This window comes from Canis lupus, chromosome 1, assembly GCF_003254725.2.
Source record: "Canis lupus dingo isolate Sandy chromosome 1, ASM325472v2, whole genome shotgun sequence".
NCBI lineage: Eukaryota > Metazoa > Chordata > Mammalia > Carnivora > Canidae > Canis > Canis lupus.
Window position 1 is genome coordinate 62,059,660 of NC_064243.1, and position 20,744 is coordinate 62,080,403.

Sequence of the window (20,744 nt, forward strand, 5' to 3'; positions counted from 1 at the left end):
AGTCTTCTCAGCTGTTGGAGATAGGATTATGTGCTCAAAAGATGTGAAAGCTGAAGCTCAGAGAGCTTAATGCCTTGTCCCTTAGATAATAAGTAGTGGAGCTAAAAGTTCAGATCAGAGCTAAACCAGGTTCATTTCATTCTAAAGCATGTGCACCTTCTATTTTATCACTCCCCTTTCCCTTTGAATCTGATACGTGTATTCCGTGAAAATAGGTCACTTGTAGAACACAAATAACTTTAGACTTCATGGATTGTTAGATTGAAGGCATAAACTCTACCTTCTAACTGATCATTATCTCTCACCTGGAATACTGCAGTTGTCTCCAAACTCTTCTGAATCCACTCTTCTTTCCCAGTCTGCTCCATCTGCTGCCACCAAAGTGATCTTTTAAAGGTCAGTTTTAATCATTGTGCTATTGCTTCAAAAATGTCAATGACTATCTATTGCTGTTAGGATGGAACAAACCCTTAACATGCCTCAATGATGTAGCCCCTGTTAACTGACCCACTTCGTCTTGTGCCACTTTCCACCTTCTTCTCTGTGCTTAGGCCACACTGGCCTTCCCTCGTTTCCTGTGCTGTGTTCTTCTCCTCTGCATGAAATACTCTTCTGCCTCTATATCAACCAGCTAGCTTCTTTTCTTCATATCTCAGCTTATGTTGTCAATGAATCAGGTTCTGATAGACTCACAAAACAAACCACAGTTTGTTTTTTCATCTAAGACCACAATTTGTATTTATACGTGGATTTGTGTTCATTAGTTTTTTCTCACCCATTAGATTCCATGAAAGTAGTTATATAACTGTTTTGCCAGGCATATAATTGGCACTCAATAGATAGTTTCCAAGTCAATTAATAAATTTATAAAAGAATGAATGCAATCCTGGATTAGCTAAGTTATATTTGATTATTTCTTTGGTATATTATTATTTAGAATTGAAAAAAAATATTTTCTTTATTCCCATAAAATAAACTTAGTTTCAGTTATGTACAACATTGTTATTTAATATCTTGATGATATAGTATTTCCCCTGGTACTATATTATAGTTGTTTTTCCCTTTCTGAAGTCGATTTTCTTTCACATGATAAATGAAGCTAATTCTAACAGCATAGTGGTAATTACTGAATTGACATTTTTTGGATTAAACCAATTAAACCAAAGCAATTAAAACTTGGAAATGGCAACTATAAAAGAACGATATATCATCATTCAGTGTACCAATGAAGAATGGAAATGTGTTATAATTAGTTTGTAAATGTCACATCTTTATTGTACTTGCTAATTAAATGAGACTTTTCCATCTCAGCCTTGCTGAAGATAATTTGGAATTTTCATGAGTGATATTTTGTTTTTTTCACTCAGAATGATTCTCTGTCATGTGACTATCATAGTCTAACAAATGAGGCTTGGATAAGGCCTAGTGTAGAATGCCACTAATGTGCCAGCCCTTAGCCCTCAAGTAGTGGTGGGCTTTCAGTGCTCAAAATAGGCTATCAGGACTCTGGACTGAACACATGATTGAGATGGATTGGGATAGAATATAGCATAAGAGATCTTTGCAACTTTGCAATCTATTCTATGGATATATTGCTGAGACCTCTTAGAATTGTCTGTGAACATTGACTATGGTTACCTAGCCTTTCAATCTTAAAGGGCCAATTGTAGGGATTAGATTACATGAGCACTCAACAAAGTTCTTTATCTTGAATAGCCTGTAATTCTACATCGAAGAAGGAGCAAATTGAAGATGGGTGGAAGAAGGCTTACATATTAGAGATGAAAGTTCCAGGAGGCAGTTTTTTTGGCCACTAGGGTGACAATTTATGATCTAGTCCAGCCTTTACCAACATGGGGATCTCGATCTCCTAGGATTCTACAGAATTATTAGAGGAGTCCACAAGCCATATATGTATCTGTGTCTAAATAAACACTGTCATATGTCATATGTATATTAACATTTTCCAAATGTATATAGATTGTTATAAAAATGAGAATTAGCTGCTTTGAAATATTTATTTCATAGTACCTTTTCACCTGGTGTATATTTTCTCAGTCGGATATCTAAAAGATGTAGGTTCTTCAACCTTGAGGCATCATCTTGCATCAAACCTCAGTGAACTAGTTGTATTTCCCATTCTGTGGGCTGTACAAACTTTTTTTCCCCCCACACCTAGTATTTCTGAGATTCTTCAGATTCCAGGACTCCATCCTGAGTGTTACCTGTTACTTTTCTCATCTGATGCTCTGGTTTCTCTGCTCACCACTTTCTCTGTTTTCTACGACTTTTTGATGCTACTGCAACTCTTTCTGGTTGAAATCAGACTCGGATTGTCCTCAGCGTCCTCTCTGTTGCCCAAAGCAGAGATATCATTAAGATGGTTGCAGTGCATAGTAAACTTTACCTGAGACTGGAGGATAATGTGAGGGAATTATAGTGCAGAAATAGGAAACATAGCATTAGATATTCAACATCATTACTACTAGAGTCCATTAATTATGTCCATTCATGGGGGTCCCTACTGGTTGGCTCTGTCCTTATTGTCCAGCCTTGTTTCAAGTGTCTACCCTTCTTCCACAGGCAGAGTTGCTTCAATATTGTCCTGCCTCCCTGGACTCTAGGCTAGAATCCTTCTCCTGAACATATAGAAATTAGTACATGTTATGATTTTATATCCTGGACGTTATTATGCAATTCAGACCCTAAAGAATACAACGTTAAAATTACAATAGTAAGTAACTGTTATTGTCTAAATATCATCATTCCAAGGTAGGATTATCATTTAATGAGCCTCCTCTACCCCAACAATCTACTTCCAAGCAAGAGGGCTTTCCAGTCAGAGGGATGAATGATCCTTTTCACAAAGCCTTAGAAGAACATGGATTGATGTCTAAGCATGGCACAAGGTCAAGATAAGACATGTCTTTCCCTAATAGACTTACAATAAGAAACCTTCTCCTAAGTAACATAAAGGTCTGGCCTTCATAGAATGGGGTAGCAAAAGGTCTAACTTCCTCTCCCACACATACCCAAAGGCTTGCCTTTTCCTATTGCAAATTAACATCCACCATGTCCACAGGTGATCTAATGTTTAAAAATGGTTTTATACTTGAAAAAATTAGAAATCATCATTATTGTAGTAGGATAAATGCTGGTCCAGGTGTTCAGTGACATGCTGTCTAGACTCAACTCTGAAATTAATAAAATCTCGCCATACCAGCAATCTGGTCTTCTTTTCCTCGTGTTTGGAATCAGGATTGTTTTGTTAATATAATTTTTGTTTGTTAGTTTGCTGATAACCAAAGCTCCTTCTAGCTCCAAAACTCTCAGATATCCCCAAGTCACTTATGGAATGTCAATTGTTTTGTTCTTCTCTTGACTGTCTTCAGTAGCATTGATTAGTTTGGCTTTGCATCAATTCTATGAATTGTAAAATAAGAAAAAAAATTGGATTAGGTATGCTGTGATCAAAATCAGACATTTGAGTGTCTTGTGGAAAATGTTACATCTCGATTTTTTAAATTAGCCTATTGAAATATTTCCACATATCCTTAAAAGCAGAAAACATACTTATTAATTTTCACCCAGCCACTGAACTTCACAGGTCATTAAAAATGTGTTATGAAAAATTAGTCACTTGCCCCCCGGTTATAGATGGTGATAGAATTACGAATTGAATCCTATGTTTCCATCACTCTTCTTAATTTAAGAAATGAGAGTTAGCATTAAAATAAATTAAAGAGAGAGACTTTGTCAGAATACAGATATTTTAAAAATATGCTATTAAAAAGACTGAACATTCTATTTACAGCTATAATTACTGCTATGTATATGAGAAATAGAGATGAGAATATCTCAGTGTATGTTCCCTAGATAAATCTTGAGGCAAGTTACAGAAAGTATTAAAAGAGAAAGAAGATTCTTAGACTCCAGAGAGTTTACTGCATGCATTAACTAGAGGTGAAATGGCCGCTCAACTTGGCCTCAGTTGAATAGATGCCTGTAAAAAAAAAAAAATACACAATGAAAATATTATGTTATGAATGGGCTAGCTTAAATTAAAAATACATCAAAGAAACATGATATTTCAGACTATAGATTTAGAATTTACTGGGAAACAAGTTTTGAATTTTAATTTTGGCAATTAATATTTTAAAATATGAAGACTATTTAAGTTAACAGAAGATAAGCAACTCTGCTTTCCCTCCATGATTCATGGATGATTTGCTGGGGAAGGTCACACACACGTAGATAAGAAAAAAAAAAAAAACAACCCATGAACATTTGTATTGTTTTCATTATTTCCTAATAGGGGTTTCTGAAAATGCCAGGATGTTGCTCTCTCCATACAATGTAATGTATGATTTTTATCACTGTCCTGCCATTCCCAAAATGCAAGGCTTCATAGTGTTTAGAAACCTTAGTACTCCAAGGTGGAGTATGTAGCTTAGAACTAAAGAGTCATCTTTTCTGAGACTAAAAGACCCAGGAACAGTCTCCTGGTGACACAAGAGTGACTTGCACAAGTCTACATTCTTCATTCAAATAAAACAAGAGCTATCATGTACATACTGGTTAGTTTTTCTTTAAACTCACTTTTTAGTGCAAGTAAGATATATTTTTAGTAAAATTTACCCATCTAGCTCAAAAAATTTTAGGTTTTGAGGTTATTGCAACAAATGCATCTAGTCCATAGGTCTTAAAAGTGAAACAACTTGCCTTATAAATGCTTATAATTAGAATATACTTTAATGACTACTTTTCTTGTTAGTTTCTGGCTGTTTTTTATGAGTGGAAAGTTTAGGTGGGTTAAAGCAGATTTGTAGGAAGGTAAAAGGAGTGAAAGAGGTGACAGCTAAAAGTTACTTCATTACCAGAGAGAAAACTAAAAGTCTAGGTTCTCCTGCCTACACTGCAAATGGAAAACAAAGGGACTTAGTCATTGAGGAAACATAACAAGACAGGGTCAAGGGAAACTGAGGCTCAAAGAGGTTGAGGAATCTGCCCAATGTTATATACTTGGTGGTGCTAAACACACAGATGTGACTGCTACCTCCCTGCCCCAACCTTAAACATAGGCAGAAGATAAAATACTGACAATTCAGGAAAGTCTTACACACACATACACACACACACACCATCTTTCTCAAATAACACTTCTGTTAGCTAATTTGCACAAGTGCCACCATTAACGATGGGCTTCTTTGGTCTAAGACCTTGTCTGGATTTTTTCTTTAGGGAACCTCACATACAATATAATTCTGTGAACTAATTAAGCAAATATTTGCCAAGAGCTGATCTGAATAGGATGAAGAGGAAGAGGACACTGAAAGGTCTACAGCAGGAGTGGGGTGGGGAAAACAAGAGAAAATTGAGGAGGGAAGACTGTGAAGGGGGCAAAGCTGTTGGTCTGGGAGAGTTTGCAGTTGACCAGAGGCTATACTGATTATGTAATGAAATTGTGCTCTAAATGTGTTCTGATGTAGGGGAGCCTGGGTGGCTTAGTTGGTTAAGTCTGCCTTTGGCTCAGGTCATGATCTCAGGGTCCAGGGATCAAGCCCCAAGTTGGACTCTCTGCTCAGCAGGAGTCTGCTTCTCCCTCTGTCTCTCCTTCTCTCTCTCTCTCAAAAAAAACAGTCTTTAAAAATAAATACATATTCTCTGATATGATCGTGTAATGCTTGTTTCCCTTACATCACTGCTTTCATATATTCATTCTCAGCATTTGTCCTCTTACAAGCAGCTGTTTTACATTGATCACCTTTCAAAATATTTTCTGATATTTTTATTCTGAAGATGCACATCTATAAATTAATGTCTCCAAATATTAGTTGAATTAAGTGAGATCTTCTTCAACCTTGCCTGTTTCTTAGTTCATTATTTTTTATGGTCTCTTTGAAAGACCCAGAAATATCTTTTTAAAAAAAGATTTTATTTATTTATTCATGAGAGATGCAGAGAGAGAGGCAGAGACACAGGCAGAGGGAGAAGTAGGGTCCTAGCAGCAAGCCCTATGCGGGATTCGATCCTAGGACTCTGGGATCATGCCCTGAGCTGAAGGCAGATGCTCAACCACTGAGCCACCCGGGTGTCCCAAGATCCAGAAATATCTTGATCAATGTCATCCAGAATGCTCTGACCCCTCAGGCTGACTTTCCCAGGTAAATAAGCTGTGGAGAGCAGTTGTTTCTGCTATATTCAGTGTATCCATGTTTCCATGCTTCCTTCCTCCTCAGCTTTCCCTGCTAGTGAAGATCTTCAGGACTGTCTATAATTACACTAACTTTCAGATTATTACAAATGAATCAGCTTTTTAGTATTTTCTTCAGTTATTTTAATTATGATGGATTTGGGGGAATTTTTTATACTAAAATTCTTCAGCATCCTTAATCAAATGTCGAGGGATAACAATGAGATATCTGATGTGAAATGGATCAGTGTGGCAGATTGACTTGAAATGTCTTTCTTGGTTCAGAAATATTGCCAGGCCTAGGGTTTAAATGAGCTAATGTTTAAAATGCCAACAGAGCATTTTCAGGTTTGATGACATAAGCTTCCTGTTTGCTCAGACAGGATCTACAAATGATGTGGATTGCACAATCAGATAGATGTGTGGAGTTCAATGGGAAGGTATTCATTGAACAACTACTATCCACTGTCCACATGTAGAACCTATTTGTTCTTGTCTCCCAGGAGGTGTGATCTTCTAGGGGTAAAACAGTCACCCACACAGAACTTTTTGTGAAAAAAATATTAAACTTGTTTAGTGGTGGACTTCAGGGTCGACTATTGGAGTGAACGGTGAAAAAGCCTAGGGGGTGGCTGATATAGCCAAGGCCCTCGGTATATGTCTTGATTAGAGCAGCTCTGGAAAAAGTTAATTTTGTGATGTATTTCATTTTTAATCTACTACAGGAAAATTTGTAATAACCTTGGAAATTGGATGAATAGATCTCTCAGGCTATGCATATGCATTGGTATACTTTGCTAAAACAGTCATTCTTTTCGGTGATACATGCTGTTAGGGAAGCCCAATAATTTATGGACTTATGTTTGTGGGGTTTTTTCAGTGTATTGTTAGAGAACCTGACCTCACACCTTTACGACAATTCAGTCATTTCCAAATTTGTGTGGCAACGTGAATCTCCTTGAGTGCTTATAATGTACATGGTGTCAAACACACTGAGTTGGAGGTTCTAGTCTGTATTGTTAACAGACGACCCAGGTGAGCCTTATGAACAGGCAAATTTTGGAATCTCTAGTTTATCTGGCTTAAGATTAATTTTAGGTAAATTGGCTTTTTACCCACCCTTGCCCCCTCTCTTCCTATCTATTTCTCTCCCTCTCTTCTATCAAGACTTAAAAACAAACAAATAAACCTTAGCAAGAGCTAATTTGCTTTAAATGTACTTTTAGTTTCCAGCCTGGCATAAGTGAGATACATTTTTCCCACAGACCTATTTTTTTGGTCTTCTTTCCGCTATTTAATCAACAGTTAAGGTGAAAAATCTTGTTCTTCTCTGTGAAGTGGCTCATAAGACGGAAGAGGAATTAATTTACACTGCCTGGTGTCAGGATGCATTATGATTATGTTGACAAAGCTATAAAAAGAAAGTATCCAAAGCTTATTAAAAAATTCCAAAGAGGTCCTGTTAGAGCAGATGGATGAAGCAGAGTGCTTGATCATTTAGCAGCTACTGAGCTGAAGGATATTCGAGCCAAAGTGTACACAGCTAGGGCAGCTTGGAGAAGGTCACCAAATCATAGTTATAGCTTTCAAGGGGAAAGTTCAGAATTTTACAGTACAATGTTATAATTATTTTTCTTACTCTATAAAAATGACTAAAAAGCCTGGTAAATACATTGCAGTCAATAGTGAATTGCCTCCAAGAGGTCTTTTTTTTTTTTTTGTAAGATTTTACTTATTTATTCATGAGAGACAGAGAGAAAGAGAGAGGCAGGGACACAGGCAGAGGGAGAAGCAGGCTCCATGCAGGGAGCCCGACGTGGGACTTGATCCCTGGTCTCCAGGATCACTCCTTGAACTGAAGGCAGCTGCTTAAGTGCTGAGCCCCCCCAGGCATCCCTCCCTAGGAAATCTCATAGTTGATTTCCTTTGTTGTATTCTTTGGAGCTTCCTCTCATTTATAATCAGAAAATATCTTTCCACAAAATGCAAACCAGAACTACAATAGAGTTCAGGAAAAATAAACAAATAAATAGTCGAGAATTACCCCCCCCCCCCCAAAAAAAAAGTCTTACGGTTTCTAAATAAAAGTTTATATTGACTTCTTACTATTTTCATTGAATTCTGCTAATTGTGATGTAAGAAAAATTGGAAGGTAAAACTAACAACCTGAAAATAGCAGTAATTAATTTATGGAGAATTATACCACCAGCAATGGAAATTTGCTTTCATCTTACTCTGTGAAGGAATTTTGAGATCTCTGAATCTGTATGGTCACAAATCATGTAATTATACCATATATGTATATCATATAATAGTTACTAGAAGTCTAAAGAGAACAAAAAATTTTTATTCAGTGTGCATATTATTGCAATCATATGATCTTTGTTTTTAAGATTCAAAACAATGAAAATTTTCATATTAGACGAATTGTTTGAAAAATGTACTGAGTTTGGTTCACCAGTATGGAAAATATGAAGTTCAAAGCAAGAAAGTATTCTTTTTTTTAAATTAATTAATTTATTCATCAGAGACACACAGAGAGAGTCAGAAACATAGGCAGAGGGAGAGAAGCAGGCACCCTACTGGGAACCTGATGTAGGACTCCATCCCAGGACCCCAGGATCAGGACCTGAGTGGAAGGCAGATGCTCATCGACTGAACCACCCAGGTGTCCCAAGAAAGTATTCTTGATAAAGTGATTCATACGTATGGTAGATGGTGTAGTAGGTGAATTTTAGGTGACATTTGGTCCCTAGCTTTATAATTCTGAACATTTCTATACTATCTAATCTCTCCTAAACTTCTAAGGGTGTGACTCTAGGAGGGAGGCAGTAAAATGAAATGATTAACCCATGTTTTGGAATCACATGTAACGGCTTAAACCCTAATTTAGAGCAAGTTCCTAATATCTGGAAGATTCAATTTTGTTTGCCTCATTTGAATTATGGATATAATTCTCACCCTATCTCACCTGACCCTGTATCTCTAACATTTGTGGGAAGGATTAAATAAAGTAAGGCATTATAAAGCAATACCTAGGTAAGTAAAGGCTCAATTAAGAGCAGCTGTTTCAAATGTGTATGGCTGATACTTAAAATAATCACTCCTTTACACTTCCTTTGATGCTTTTTATAGACATTGTTTGTTGTGCAATAATACAGGTTCACTTAAATTTCTGATTAGTTTTTTTCAAAGATTTATTAATTTATTTTCGAGAGACAAACCACAAGTGGGAGGGGCAGGAGAGGGAGAGAGAATTCTAAGTAGACTCCACGCTGGGTGTGAGATCTTGACTTGGGGCTCCATCTCACGACCCTGAGATCATGACCTGAGCCAAACAAAGAGTGGGTGACTTGACCTACCATAGCACCCAGGCTCCCCTGATTAGTTTTTTTAAATGTCAGCAAAAAGCCATAGTCTTAAAGGTCAAAGTTGTTTCTGAAAATAACCTTGCTTTTGAAAGAAAGGATTTTTAAGCTATCTATAACTGGAGAACTGGGAACAGACTTTAGAATGGGAAAGAGTATATGACAACATAAAAGTTACTTTTTGTTTCTGAGAAGAGAATTGAATCATTCAGTAGCTGGTGAGAGAGGAATTCAAGATGTGATGAGGCCCCCCTAGTATTATCTGAGTCTCTGGGAAGGTGCCCAGGATCCCAGTTCACTGGGTCGAGCTGGAGGGGAATTAAGCAATAGAAATTTGAATGAGGTTAGGAAATCCAAGTATAGATGGAACTAGGATTTAATTCTCAGGGAAACATAGCATCTTAAAGAAGCTTCGTATTTAGTAGAACCCTAGAAAGGTAGACAGACAATGGTGAGGAGAAGTGCCTCAGCAGATGAGCCACATGGAAGTTCCCAGACCCTCCCAGAGGGGTGCAGGAGAAAGATTGAAATGACCTCAAGAAAGGCACAGGATAGTTTAAATAGGCCATGGGCCCTAAATACCCCAGGATTGGAACAAAGAGGATGCAGATGTGTATACTTCTACCTGAGGTTCTGGTTATACATGAGACAATGGCAGTGGATCTCAGTGCACAATAGTGGACAAGTGGTAACTCCGTCACGGTCAGCGTGGTCACAGGACATCTGCACACCTGATGCCTGTCTTCCCTATACCTAAGACTCCCTTTCTTTTTATTTATTTATTTATTTTTTAAAGAGATTCTTTTTTTTTTTAATTTTTATTTATTTATGATAGTCACAGAGAGAGAGAGAGAGAGAGGCAGAGACACAGGCAGAGGGAGAAGCAGGCTCCATGCACCGGGAGCCCGATGTGGGATTCGATCCTGGGTCTCCAGGATCGCACCCTGGGCCAAAGGCAGGCGCCAAACTGCTGTGCCACCCAGGGATCCCTCCCTTTCTTTTTAAAAAAAATTTTTTATTTAAATTCAATTTGGCAACATACAGTATAACACCCATATACTCATGTATATGTGCTCATCCCATCAAGTGCCCTCCTCAGTGCCGATCACCCAGTTGCCCCAACCTCCCACCCTCCTCCCCTTCCACAACCCTTTGTTTCGCAGTTAGGAGTCTCTCATGGTTTTTCTCCTTCTCTAATTTTTTCTCCCATTGAGTTTCCCCTCCTTTCCCTTATAGTCTCTTTCACTATTTCTTATATTCCATGTATGAGCGAAACCATATGATGATTGTCCTTCTTTGATTGACTTACTTCACTCAGCATAATACCCTTCAGTTCCATCCACGTTGAAGCAAATGGTAGGTATTCATTCTTTCTGATGGCTTAGTAATATTCCATTGTGTATGTTTATGAGGTTCCCTTTCAAGAGAGAAAGGAAAGTGGGATTGGTGGTAGGTGTGTTAGTCACCTCCTTTTTTTTTTTTTTTAAACTTTTTTTTTTAAATTTTTATTTATTTATGATAGTCACAGAGAGAGAGAGAGAGAGAGAAGCAGAGACAGGCAGAGGGAGAAGCAGGCTCCATGCACTGGGAGCCCGACGTGGGATTCGATTCTGGGTCTCCAGGATCGCGCCCTGGGCCAAAGGCAGGCGCCAAACCGCTGCGCCACCCAGGGATCCCTGTTAGTCACCTCCTATTCACGATTTCTACCTGAGGATTGTGGGGATGATAAACCCGTGACACCTGACACTGAACAGATGTGGTCAGATGCGATCAAGAGCTGTTTATTAGTCACATATACTCATAGTCATGGGCAGGAAGACACTTTAGGGCTACACAGGGAATGTACTTGGGAACAGAGTAAACAACCAAGGCTGTGGGAGGCAGGCTTTGTAGTATTAAGAAGGTGGCACGCCTCTGGATTCCTCTGGGAGGATATGATTGGCTTGTTTGGATAATTCTTCAGGCAGTCAGGAAACTGAAACCTGCTACTTAGGGATGAGCAGGAATTACGCATGGTCCCTTTGATAGGGAACGCTGTTTGGCAAAGGGACCTTATCCATGAGGGCAGTGTGAGGAGAGGAACTTGTGATTAGGCCATCTGAGGTGTATTTTTACCACATGTCAGAGCAGAAATCTGTGTGGCATTAGTGTAGGGAGTGGATATCCTCAGGGGTGGGCATGAGTTTTTTACTTTGTGACTTAAATAGTACTTGAGGAGCCCATTCGGCATCTCAAACCTGCTGCCTAGGACTGGCTATGAAGGAGCTGAAAGTTTGACTGATTGCTTTCTTCAAGATCCCAGTATTGTGCATTCTGCTCAGTGAAATGAGTGCCTTGGTCACTATTAGTGTATCTTGAACTCCAAAGGGGATAAGGAACATCCTAGTGAAGCTTTATATTGTAGTCTTCGTGTATATATGTAGAGAAATGGGTTACCTTGATTTTTATTTTGGGTATTTGTGAAGTGATTCCCAGAGTTCTTTACCCCAAAGGGGGCAACTTGTAAGCAATGTACAAAAATGTCCAGATGGGCCCAATTGTTATTATCTGAAGTATGCCAATCCTGCTGACCCTTGGGTTCTCATTTTATCAGAGACATTCTGATTAAGGGATAAAAGCAGCAGTTTTCCACTGAGTTCCATCATGTATAATGGTGGAGATATCATCAGTAAAATGTATGCACTCCCATTGCCGGCCATTCATTTAATTCTAACGGGCTCCCCAAGTAGTTGGCTCTGGCGAAGGCATGGGCCTCCACCAGCACTGTGGCATCTGTTGAGAGACTGAAGACAGGACAGGCCACCCCTTCCGCAGGTAGATTATATCAGGGGTCCCAGGTTTGACTATATCCAGTAACAAAGAAGGCTCAGAAGCTATGTTGAGCTTTTGGGGGTGCTGCTTTAATAACTGAAGGCGTAATGGCTAGCCAGCTGCAAAGGGTCACAGGCTTAAGGTTTATGAGAGCTGTATTTCCAGAAAAGTCCATTGTATGGCCAGTAATTGCCACTCTAATGGTATATAATACCAAGCCAAGAAAGGCTTCAGAAGCCCATGGGCAACTCATGGCCAGCAGACGTGGCCCAGAAACTCAAGGAGCCATGAAAGATGATTGCTGAAGCCCCTGTGGTGAAGAAGCTTCTGAGGGCACAAACTGGAGTGCTTGCTGATTTCAATTTAGACAGTGTTAGAGCCTTTTATAGGTGGGATCCCCCTTCAAAGTGGGCTAATTTGTAAATAACATTAGTGACATTAAATGAAATTTGTAAATGAAGTATATGCTACCTTCCAAACCCAAGAAAAGACTAAAGATGTTGAAGTTGTCTGAACCATGTGAGTGCTGAGATGATCAATATCTATTTCTTTTTAAATTTTTTTTTAGATTTTATTTACTTACTTACAGAGCATGAGTAGGGGGAGGGGCAGGAAGAGAGGGAGAGAGAATCCCAAGCCGACTCCGTTCTGAACTCCAACAGAGCCAGATGCTCAATCTCTTGACCCTGAGACTTGAGCCAAAATCAGGAGTCAGATGCTTGACCAACTGAGCCACCCAGGCTCCCCAAAACCTTTCTTGATAATTTCAGGGCTGGAGCAACTGTCAAGTATCAAGTATCAAGTATCTTTCAGAGATTTAATGGATGCATCAAGGCCTTGCACTATGTGTGGAACAATGATTTATCCCCTTTTTATGAGCTCTTTTGTGACTATTTTGTGTCTTTCATGAGTACGTCAAACAGATAATGTCATACCTGTGCTCCTGGAGAAAAGTTAGTGTAGTTAAGATTTTGCCTATAAAGATTGTGTACAATGGCGAGGCTGTTGAAGTATCCCATCGCTATTCCTTGTAAAGGGGAATTGTGTCCCGTCAGTGGTAAAGGCAAATTGTCTGAGAGTCTGTTTGAAATAGGCATTGAACAGAAGATATTAGCCAAATTTATAGTAGCAAAATATTTACCAGTCGCTGATTGGATAGAGTCAGTGATTTCAGGAATTAGGTTATTGGGTGTAGAGGTCTTAATGGGATGGGACCGTGGCATTACAATTGTAGCAATCCCCTGTAGGCCGCCATTCATGTGTTTGAGATTTAAGGAACAGGTCAAATAAGGCTGTAAAATGGAATAGCAATGGGATTAGGGAAGGATTCACTCATGACCTGTTACATAACAAGTTTTTAATCCTTGAAGACCTTGTTTGAATTACATTCAGTCATGTTAACTATTTTAATGGGGTGGGGAGAGTGAGGAGTGGGACATGGGTCATGGGTTCTTATTTTGTTAATTTCTGTCGTGTTGAAAACTTAATTTTCATTTTCATTTTTTTTTGGGGGGGGTGTCAGAGTGTCTGTGCCCACTATGGGATATTTTAGGGCAATGAGTGCTATAGCCATAGGGAATTTAAGCTACACAAAAGTTCTTGTAGTTAAAAGTGAGTCATACCTATTTGCCTTCTACCTAATATTCAGCAACCCCTTTAAGTAAATCCTTGATTATGGGGGATACCATGTTTTGGTTAAGACCAATTGGTGAATTTCTGCAGATATTAAAATTAATTCAGGGGTGCCTGGGTAACTCAGTTGGTTAAGTGTCCAACTCTTGGTATCAGGTTGGGTCATGATCTCATGGGTCATGGGATCTAGCCCTGGGTCAGGCTCCACACTCAGTGGGGAGTCCACTTAAAGATTATCTTCCTCTGCTCCCCCCTGCCTCAAATAAATAAGTAAATCTTTAAAAAAAAAATAACTCAGAACTTAGATTGTAAAGGCACACAAGCAATCAGTGTCCTTTTATTTTTTGCTATATAAATTTTTCTAGTAAATTTTGGATTTCCAATTAGGTCAAATTATGGACCTCTGTTTTAAGTTGTTTTTTATTGGTTTTCTCTCCTTGTATTCAGAATTATTTCTTTGTTTTATTTTTTTATTTATCTTGTAATTGTTGTTGGTTGAGGATGCTGCTGTCCAGTCCTCCCATATTTATAAGTTTCTTCCCCCAGAGAACCTCAAATCAGTCTGATCAGGTTGGGGGTCTCCCCAGTAGCAATAGTTTATGGTTTGAATTAACCCCTTCATGGTGCCACAAGGGTGCCATGGGTGGGTTGTAGAGGATTAGAATCTTTGTTGCATCAGAGACAAGGAGAACAGAGTGGCACCAGGAAGGGTTGTGGGCCTACCACCAGACTTGATGGATAAAAACCTTCCTCTGCTGTGGCCTCACCTCTTCTGTCGTGTACTTCCTCCCCCCATCCTCCCCGTTTAAATTCCCCGTGAATATTTTAGGTTTTTAGGCACATAAAATTGCAGCTTTCACTTTCTGTCTGCACAAATCACCTGCAGTGCAGACATTTTGGATATTTATGGGGAAACATTCAGAAGCTTGGTAGCCTCCTTTGTAGGGGGTTGCCTTTTTATCCAGGAAATACCAGTCTTCCTGGGATCAAGGTCCATGTCCAATAAAGCCATTTTGTCTATGGCTTGTATGGAGACCATAAAGCCAATAATTGTAGGATTTGCCCTTTGGTGTGCTGGTAGGCAGCAATACTGAACAAAGCCTAGGTACATTGGCTATGAGTTTTGTTTTGGGAGAGCAGTTGAGTACCAATGTTCCTTCCTCCCCCTACCTTTTTTTTTTTTCACCAGCCCCTGGGCCACAGGCCACGATGGATGTGCACCTCGATACTCCTGAGGGTCAGGAGAGCGCAAGCAACAGTGGCAAGGGAAGCAGCGGCACAGGAAACCAGCAAGGTCACTACCCTTGCATGAACAACAACAACTGGGATGCCATGCTCAATTCTCTACTGGGTGGTGATCTCCTTTCTTTCCACAATCCTCACAAGAGGCTATCTATCTCTGGGCCTGTCCTGGAGGTGCACAGTTCAAACAATGTCTGTATAGCTTCCCTCAGGCAGCCGGTGATAGTCACCAGGCCAGACACGGTGATGTAGGCTGATCCTTGGTAAGCAGGGGCCACCTGCCAAACAGATTAAGCCCAACATCACCAGGTTATACTGGGGTACAGTGAAATAACAATTCTCATCTTGGGGGCAAGAGAGTTTTAGGGTGGGAAGGGATGGCAATGGCTGGCAAAGACAACAGAATACCACACAGGATGTGGCCCAAGCCTGCCAGAAATTAGCTGTTCCATCTCAGGCAGCCTCACCATATCACAGAATCAGCTGAGTTAACCAAGTGCAATGAATTAAGGCTGACCAGGTGTCCTTAGTCATAGTGGAGCATATCATGTGGTTTGGGACACAGTGGTTTCTGTTGCCTCTTATCCACCCCATTGGTAAGGGAGAGATTCCTGCCTTGGGGACCTGGGGATGGCTAAGCACACAGCACTTGACACTGTACAGGTGAGATTGATAGCTTATTATTAGTCATACATATTTATAACTCATGGAGAAGGATACTGAAGGCCATGCAGGGCCTCATAGGGATGGTACTGAGGAACAGAGTGAACAACCAAGGGACTATAGGAGGCATACTTTGTAGTAACAAGAGTGTGTGGTGCCTCCTGGTTCTTACAAGATGAAATGATTGACTGGTTTGAATAATTCCACAGGCTGGCAAAATCACAACTTAAGGATAAGTAGGAACTGTGCCTGGTCCCTTTGATAAGGAGGATTGTTTGGCCAGGGTACCTTATCCATGAGAGCAGAGTGGGAAGAGGGAAACATATTTAGGCCATTTGAAGCCCTCTCAATTTTCCCAGATGTAAGGGCAGCATATAATATTGAGCCTTAATTTTAGGCCTTACACCACATGGAGAAATGAATTCTGTGTATGATTGTGAATTGGTTGGAAATTTACCCCAGAGAGAATAAATTTTAATGTGGAAGTGAATGATTATACTTGAAATCAGAAGACTGTTTTCTTCTCTGAAAGAAAAATGGGGATCTGTGAGTTAAAATAAGTTCTGTTAAAGAATAATATATTTACATCATTGCATATCTTTTTTTGTTTTGTTTTGTTTTCTAAGTAAAATGAGTATCTTGCTGTTACTTGAGTAAGAAATCATTGAAGGGAGCCTGGCTGGCTCAGTCAGTAGAGTATCCAATTCTTGATCTCAGGATTATGAGTTTGAGTGCCATGTTGGATGTAGAGATCACTTTAAAAAAATATAAAACAAAACCCTTTGTCTCCACCACTATACCATGAAATAAGCTAGTAAACATTATTAAAAAAATTATTGAAACTTAGCTAGAACTTCCTTTTATGGAATAATAGAAGACTTAATGTCCTTTAGAAAACCTTAGTACACAACACTCTACAAAGTAGGATATATTTTCAAAAAAAAATGTAAGCTTTTATTTATTAATTTAGAGAGAGAGAGCGTGCACACACATTGGGAGCAGAGCAGAGGGAGAAGGAGAGAGAATCTTAAGCAGGTTCCATGCCATTTGCAGGGCTCAATCTCATGACCCTCTGATCATGACCTGAGCCAAAATCTAGAATTGGACATTTAACTAACTGAGCCACCCAGGTGCCCCCTCTTCAAAACGTTTTTTAAATGTATGCTTATGTTGGTAAATAAGAGAATGCTTCATAAGCCCTGAACAATGAAAAATCACAAATCTAAAGGCTTGTGAGTGGTGTACTCACTGAGTTCCCCAGTAATTCACAATATCTGTTTTTAAAAAGCCATGTTCTGGGGACAGGAAAAGAAACTTAGGAACCACTCAAGTTGAAATATCAAATTGAGTCCTCAGCATAAGCCTTAGGCTATGAAGAGTGACATGCTGAGTCGAAAGGTAATGTGGGAAAACCCTAACCTTCAAGGGAAGACAGTAAGGATACTTGCCTGTCTTGTCCTTGACTTGGGTGGAAAGGGAGGGAAAATTTTCCTGATCATTTATTACCACAGGGGGAACCTTATATAGGTTTGCAACTTTGTAGTCTGAAAATTTTCCTGCTGAGAATTTAAAGCTAATCAATTGGGTAGTGCTCCTAGGCCCCAGTGGAGGCAAATTCAGAGCCTATCTAAAGAAGAACACTTTAATTAGGGTCTCAAGTAATTTGAAGTAAAAAGTTTTTAAAAATATAAGTTTACAATAAAAAAATCATAAAACATGCAAGGAACTGAGCCACCATGAGATAGATTATACAGAAACAATATAATCAAGTATAAAGAATTCAGATATTAGGATTATTCATGCAGAATTTTAAAAAATAGACTTAATATTTTGATAGGATAAATGAAAATATTTAAGTTATGTATGCCCAAAGAACAAAATACTGTGTGATACAGTGAGGCAGACTTGAAAAAGAGCAAAACATACTGTCTAGAAATGGTAAATATAAACTAAAACTTGATGTGTAGTTTATGTAGCAGATAAGACACATGAGAGACCTAGTGAACAAGAAGATAGTTCTGAATATATTATGCAGAATACAGCATAGAGAAACAAAAGAGATGGGAACTATGAAAAGCTGAGAGACATGGTTAATAGAGTGTCTATCTCATGTGTCTATTTGGAATTCCCAAGGATATAATAAAGGATAAAAGGTAAAAGTCAATGAAATACCACCTGAGAATTTTCCAGAATTGTTACAAGTCTCAAATTCAGGAATACTAACAAATCTCAGGAAGGAGAAACAAAAAAAGGTGCCTAGGCACCTTGTATGACATTCCAGAACCCCAAAGAGAGAAATCCTCAAAATAAACCAGAAAAAAAAAAAGATTCCACAAAACACCAAGGATGACAGATATACCATCAGTGTATTAGTCAGGGTTCTCTAGAATAACAGAACCAATAGGGTATGTATTTATTATAAGTAATTGGCTCATGCTATTATGGAGATTGAGAAATTCCACGATCTGTAGTCAGCAGGCTGGATAGTTCCCTTTCAAGTCTGAGGGCCTGAGAAGCAGAGAGCGAGAGCGTACTTTCCAGTCCCAGTAGGAGTCTGAAGGCAGGAGAGAGGCTGATGCCCCAGCTCCAAGATAGTCAGGCAGAGAGAGCAAATTCTTCCTTTCTCAGTCTTTTATTATACTCAGGCCTTCAGTGGTTCGGACGATGACCATCCACATTGGGGAAGGCAATCTTCTTTACTCAGTCTCTCGATCCAAATGTTAATTCCAGAAACACCCTCACAGACATACCCAGAATATTGTTTCAACAAATACTAGGCACCCTGCAGCTCAGTTGACACATAAAATGCTCATATTTAGTTGACATAAAATGCTCATATTTAGTTGACACATAAAATGCTCATATTTAGTAAACCTTTTAACAGCAAAAATGGAATAAAGTAGGATAGTATTGTGAAGTGCTTGTGGAAGGTAACCTTCAACCCAGGCACTTCCACAATCTCCTTTTAATGGCAACCTAGAATAGTGTCTCAAGATTAAGGATAAATTAGATTTTTTCAGACATACAGAAACTACTAATTCCTAAAAGGAATTTCTAAAAGCTGTGCTTTAGGGAAAAGGGAGAATTATCTCAGAATTGCAATGTGCAAAAAAAAAAAAAAAAAAAAAAAGACCATTGTGGAAATACAGTAGTATTATGGATATAAAGAAAAATGTGGTCCTTAGAAATGTGGTCCTTAGATACATGCTAAAATATTTGATGTGAAACGTTATGGTATCAGAAGCTTCCTTTCAAATGGTTGACAAAAATAGTGTGTGTGTTTAGAGAGAGAGAGTGAATATAGCTGTTAATTCTTAAAATCAAATGGAGGTTACATACTCTTCTTTCGACTTACTGGTATGACAATATTTAAATACAAAATTCTGAGAGAAGACACTATAGCATGAAGTAATTTATTTAATAATCTTAGAATTTTGTCACAAATTATTATAAGCCCCACCTGTTTTTTTCCATGATCAACAATCTTCCCATCAATATCAATATCAGTATCAATATCAATATCTACTTTTCTGGCATTTCCTCTCTGTGAATCCTCCAAGATCACCAGCAATGGATCAATGACCACATCACCAGCTTTGCCCTTTTCACGAATCAAGGGCCCATATGTATATGTGCCTATTTCTGGAATCTCTGTTTTATTCTATCAATCCTTTAGCATGCTACACTAGCTTAATACCTAATACTTTGTAACGAATCTTTATATCTAATGACCTAAGTCCTTAAGCTTTATGAGTCTTCATTGTAAGTCTTTCTACCTTTTTCCTTCCTTTTTAAATAAAATGCTATTCTTGGGCCTGTTGCATTTACATATAAATTTTGTAGTCAGTTTATCACTCTTATGGTGGATTTGCTTACAGAACTTCCATTTTTAATAGCCTTTTAATAATACTCCTTCACATCAGTCTCTATTTGCAGACAATGCATCTTATGTACACTTTTATTATGTGACTTAGAAATGTTCATGATTCCCCAGTGTTCAGAGGAAGGAATACAATCTCCTTTAAAAAAAAAAAAAAGATTTATTTATTTATTTGAGAGACACTATGTGAATGGGAGGTGGGGGGGTTAGGGTCAGAAGGAGAGAGGGAGAGAAAGAGAGAAGCAGACACCCTGCTGGTGCGGAGCCCAACACACGGCTTGAACTCACCACCCTGAGATCACGACTTGAGCTGAAATCAGGAGTATGATGCTTAACCAACTGAGCCGCCCAGGAGCTTCCACAATCTCCTTTTAATGGCATTCATTTTCTTTGCAATATGGGTTCCAGTGATGACTATGCTTCAACTAATTTTTCCAACTCCATATGGCTTAACATTCTGTGAGAGCTAGATGTTTCCTTTTCTTTTACTTGGAGGTTGCCTTTTACTTTCACTTCATGAGTTAGCTTAAATTATTTCCCTTGGTTGGTAAGCCTTTTAATGTCTTTTCTATCTGTATGAATCTCCCCCTCCCAAATATTAGGGCCCCATGTGTGTTCCATAGCTTCTATGAAGTCTCAGTCACCCCAAAATTCAGTAGCTCTTTACCTTTTATATTTCATTTTTCATTTGTACCACTTACTAGAAGATATCAGATGTTGACTTCTGTTTTTACATTCCCTTTAATGTGCATGTATTTCATCTGTACAATTAGGTCACACACTCTTTCACAGTAAAGACCATCATTATGCATTCTGTGTGTGTCCCCACTTTGGTAATTACAGTGTTTGGTCTTATTTCTTTAGAATTTTGCACTGGATAAGGGTGCTCAATAACAGTTGGCTGAATGAAAGCTGAGTCTTTTCAACAAATATTTGGTGAGGTGTAATAGGAGTA

At 38.8% G+C, this 20,744-nt stretch overlaps 1 protein-coding gene across 9 annotated transcripts in view; it reads left to right on the forward strand.

Moving 5' to 3' along the window:
* Positions 1–20,744, forward strand: part of PKIB (cAMP-dependent protein kinase inhibitor beta) — an 88,962-nt gene that overhangs the window by 51,053 nt on the left and 17,165 nt on the right. The window contains exons 4-5 of one of the 9 annotated variants that reach the window (XM_049115086.1): positions 320–396; positions 15,194–15,298. The exons of 5 other annotated variants lie outside the window; for them this stretch is intronic. In XM_049115086.1, the coding sequence (XP_048971043.1) occupies positions 15,214–15,298 (85 nt within the window). In that variant the 5' untranslated portion in view covers positions 320–396; positions 15,194–15,213. Of the gene's footprint in view, positions 1–319; positions 397–15,193; positions 15,356–20,744 lie in introns of all 9 variants that reach the window. 3 more of the 9 variants (XM_049115081.1, XM_049115091.1, XM_049115082.1) reach the window with 3 other exon arrangements.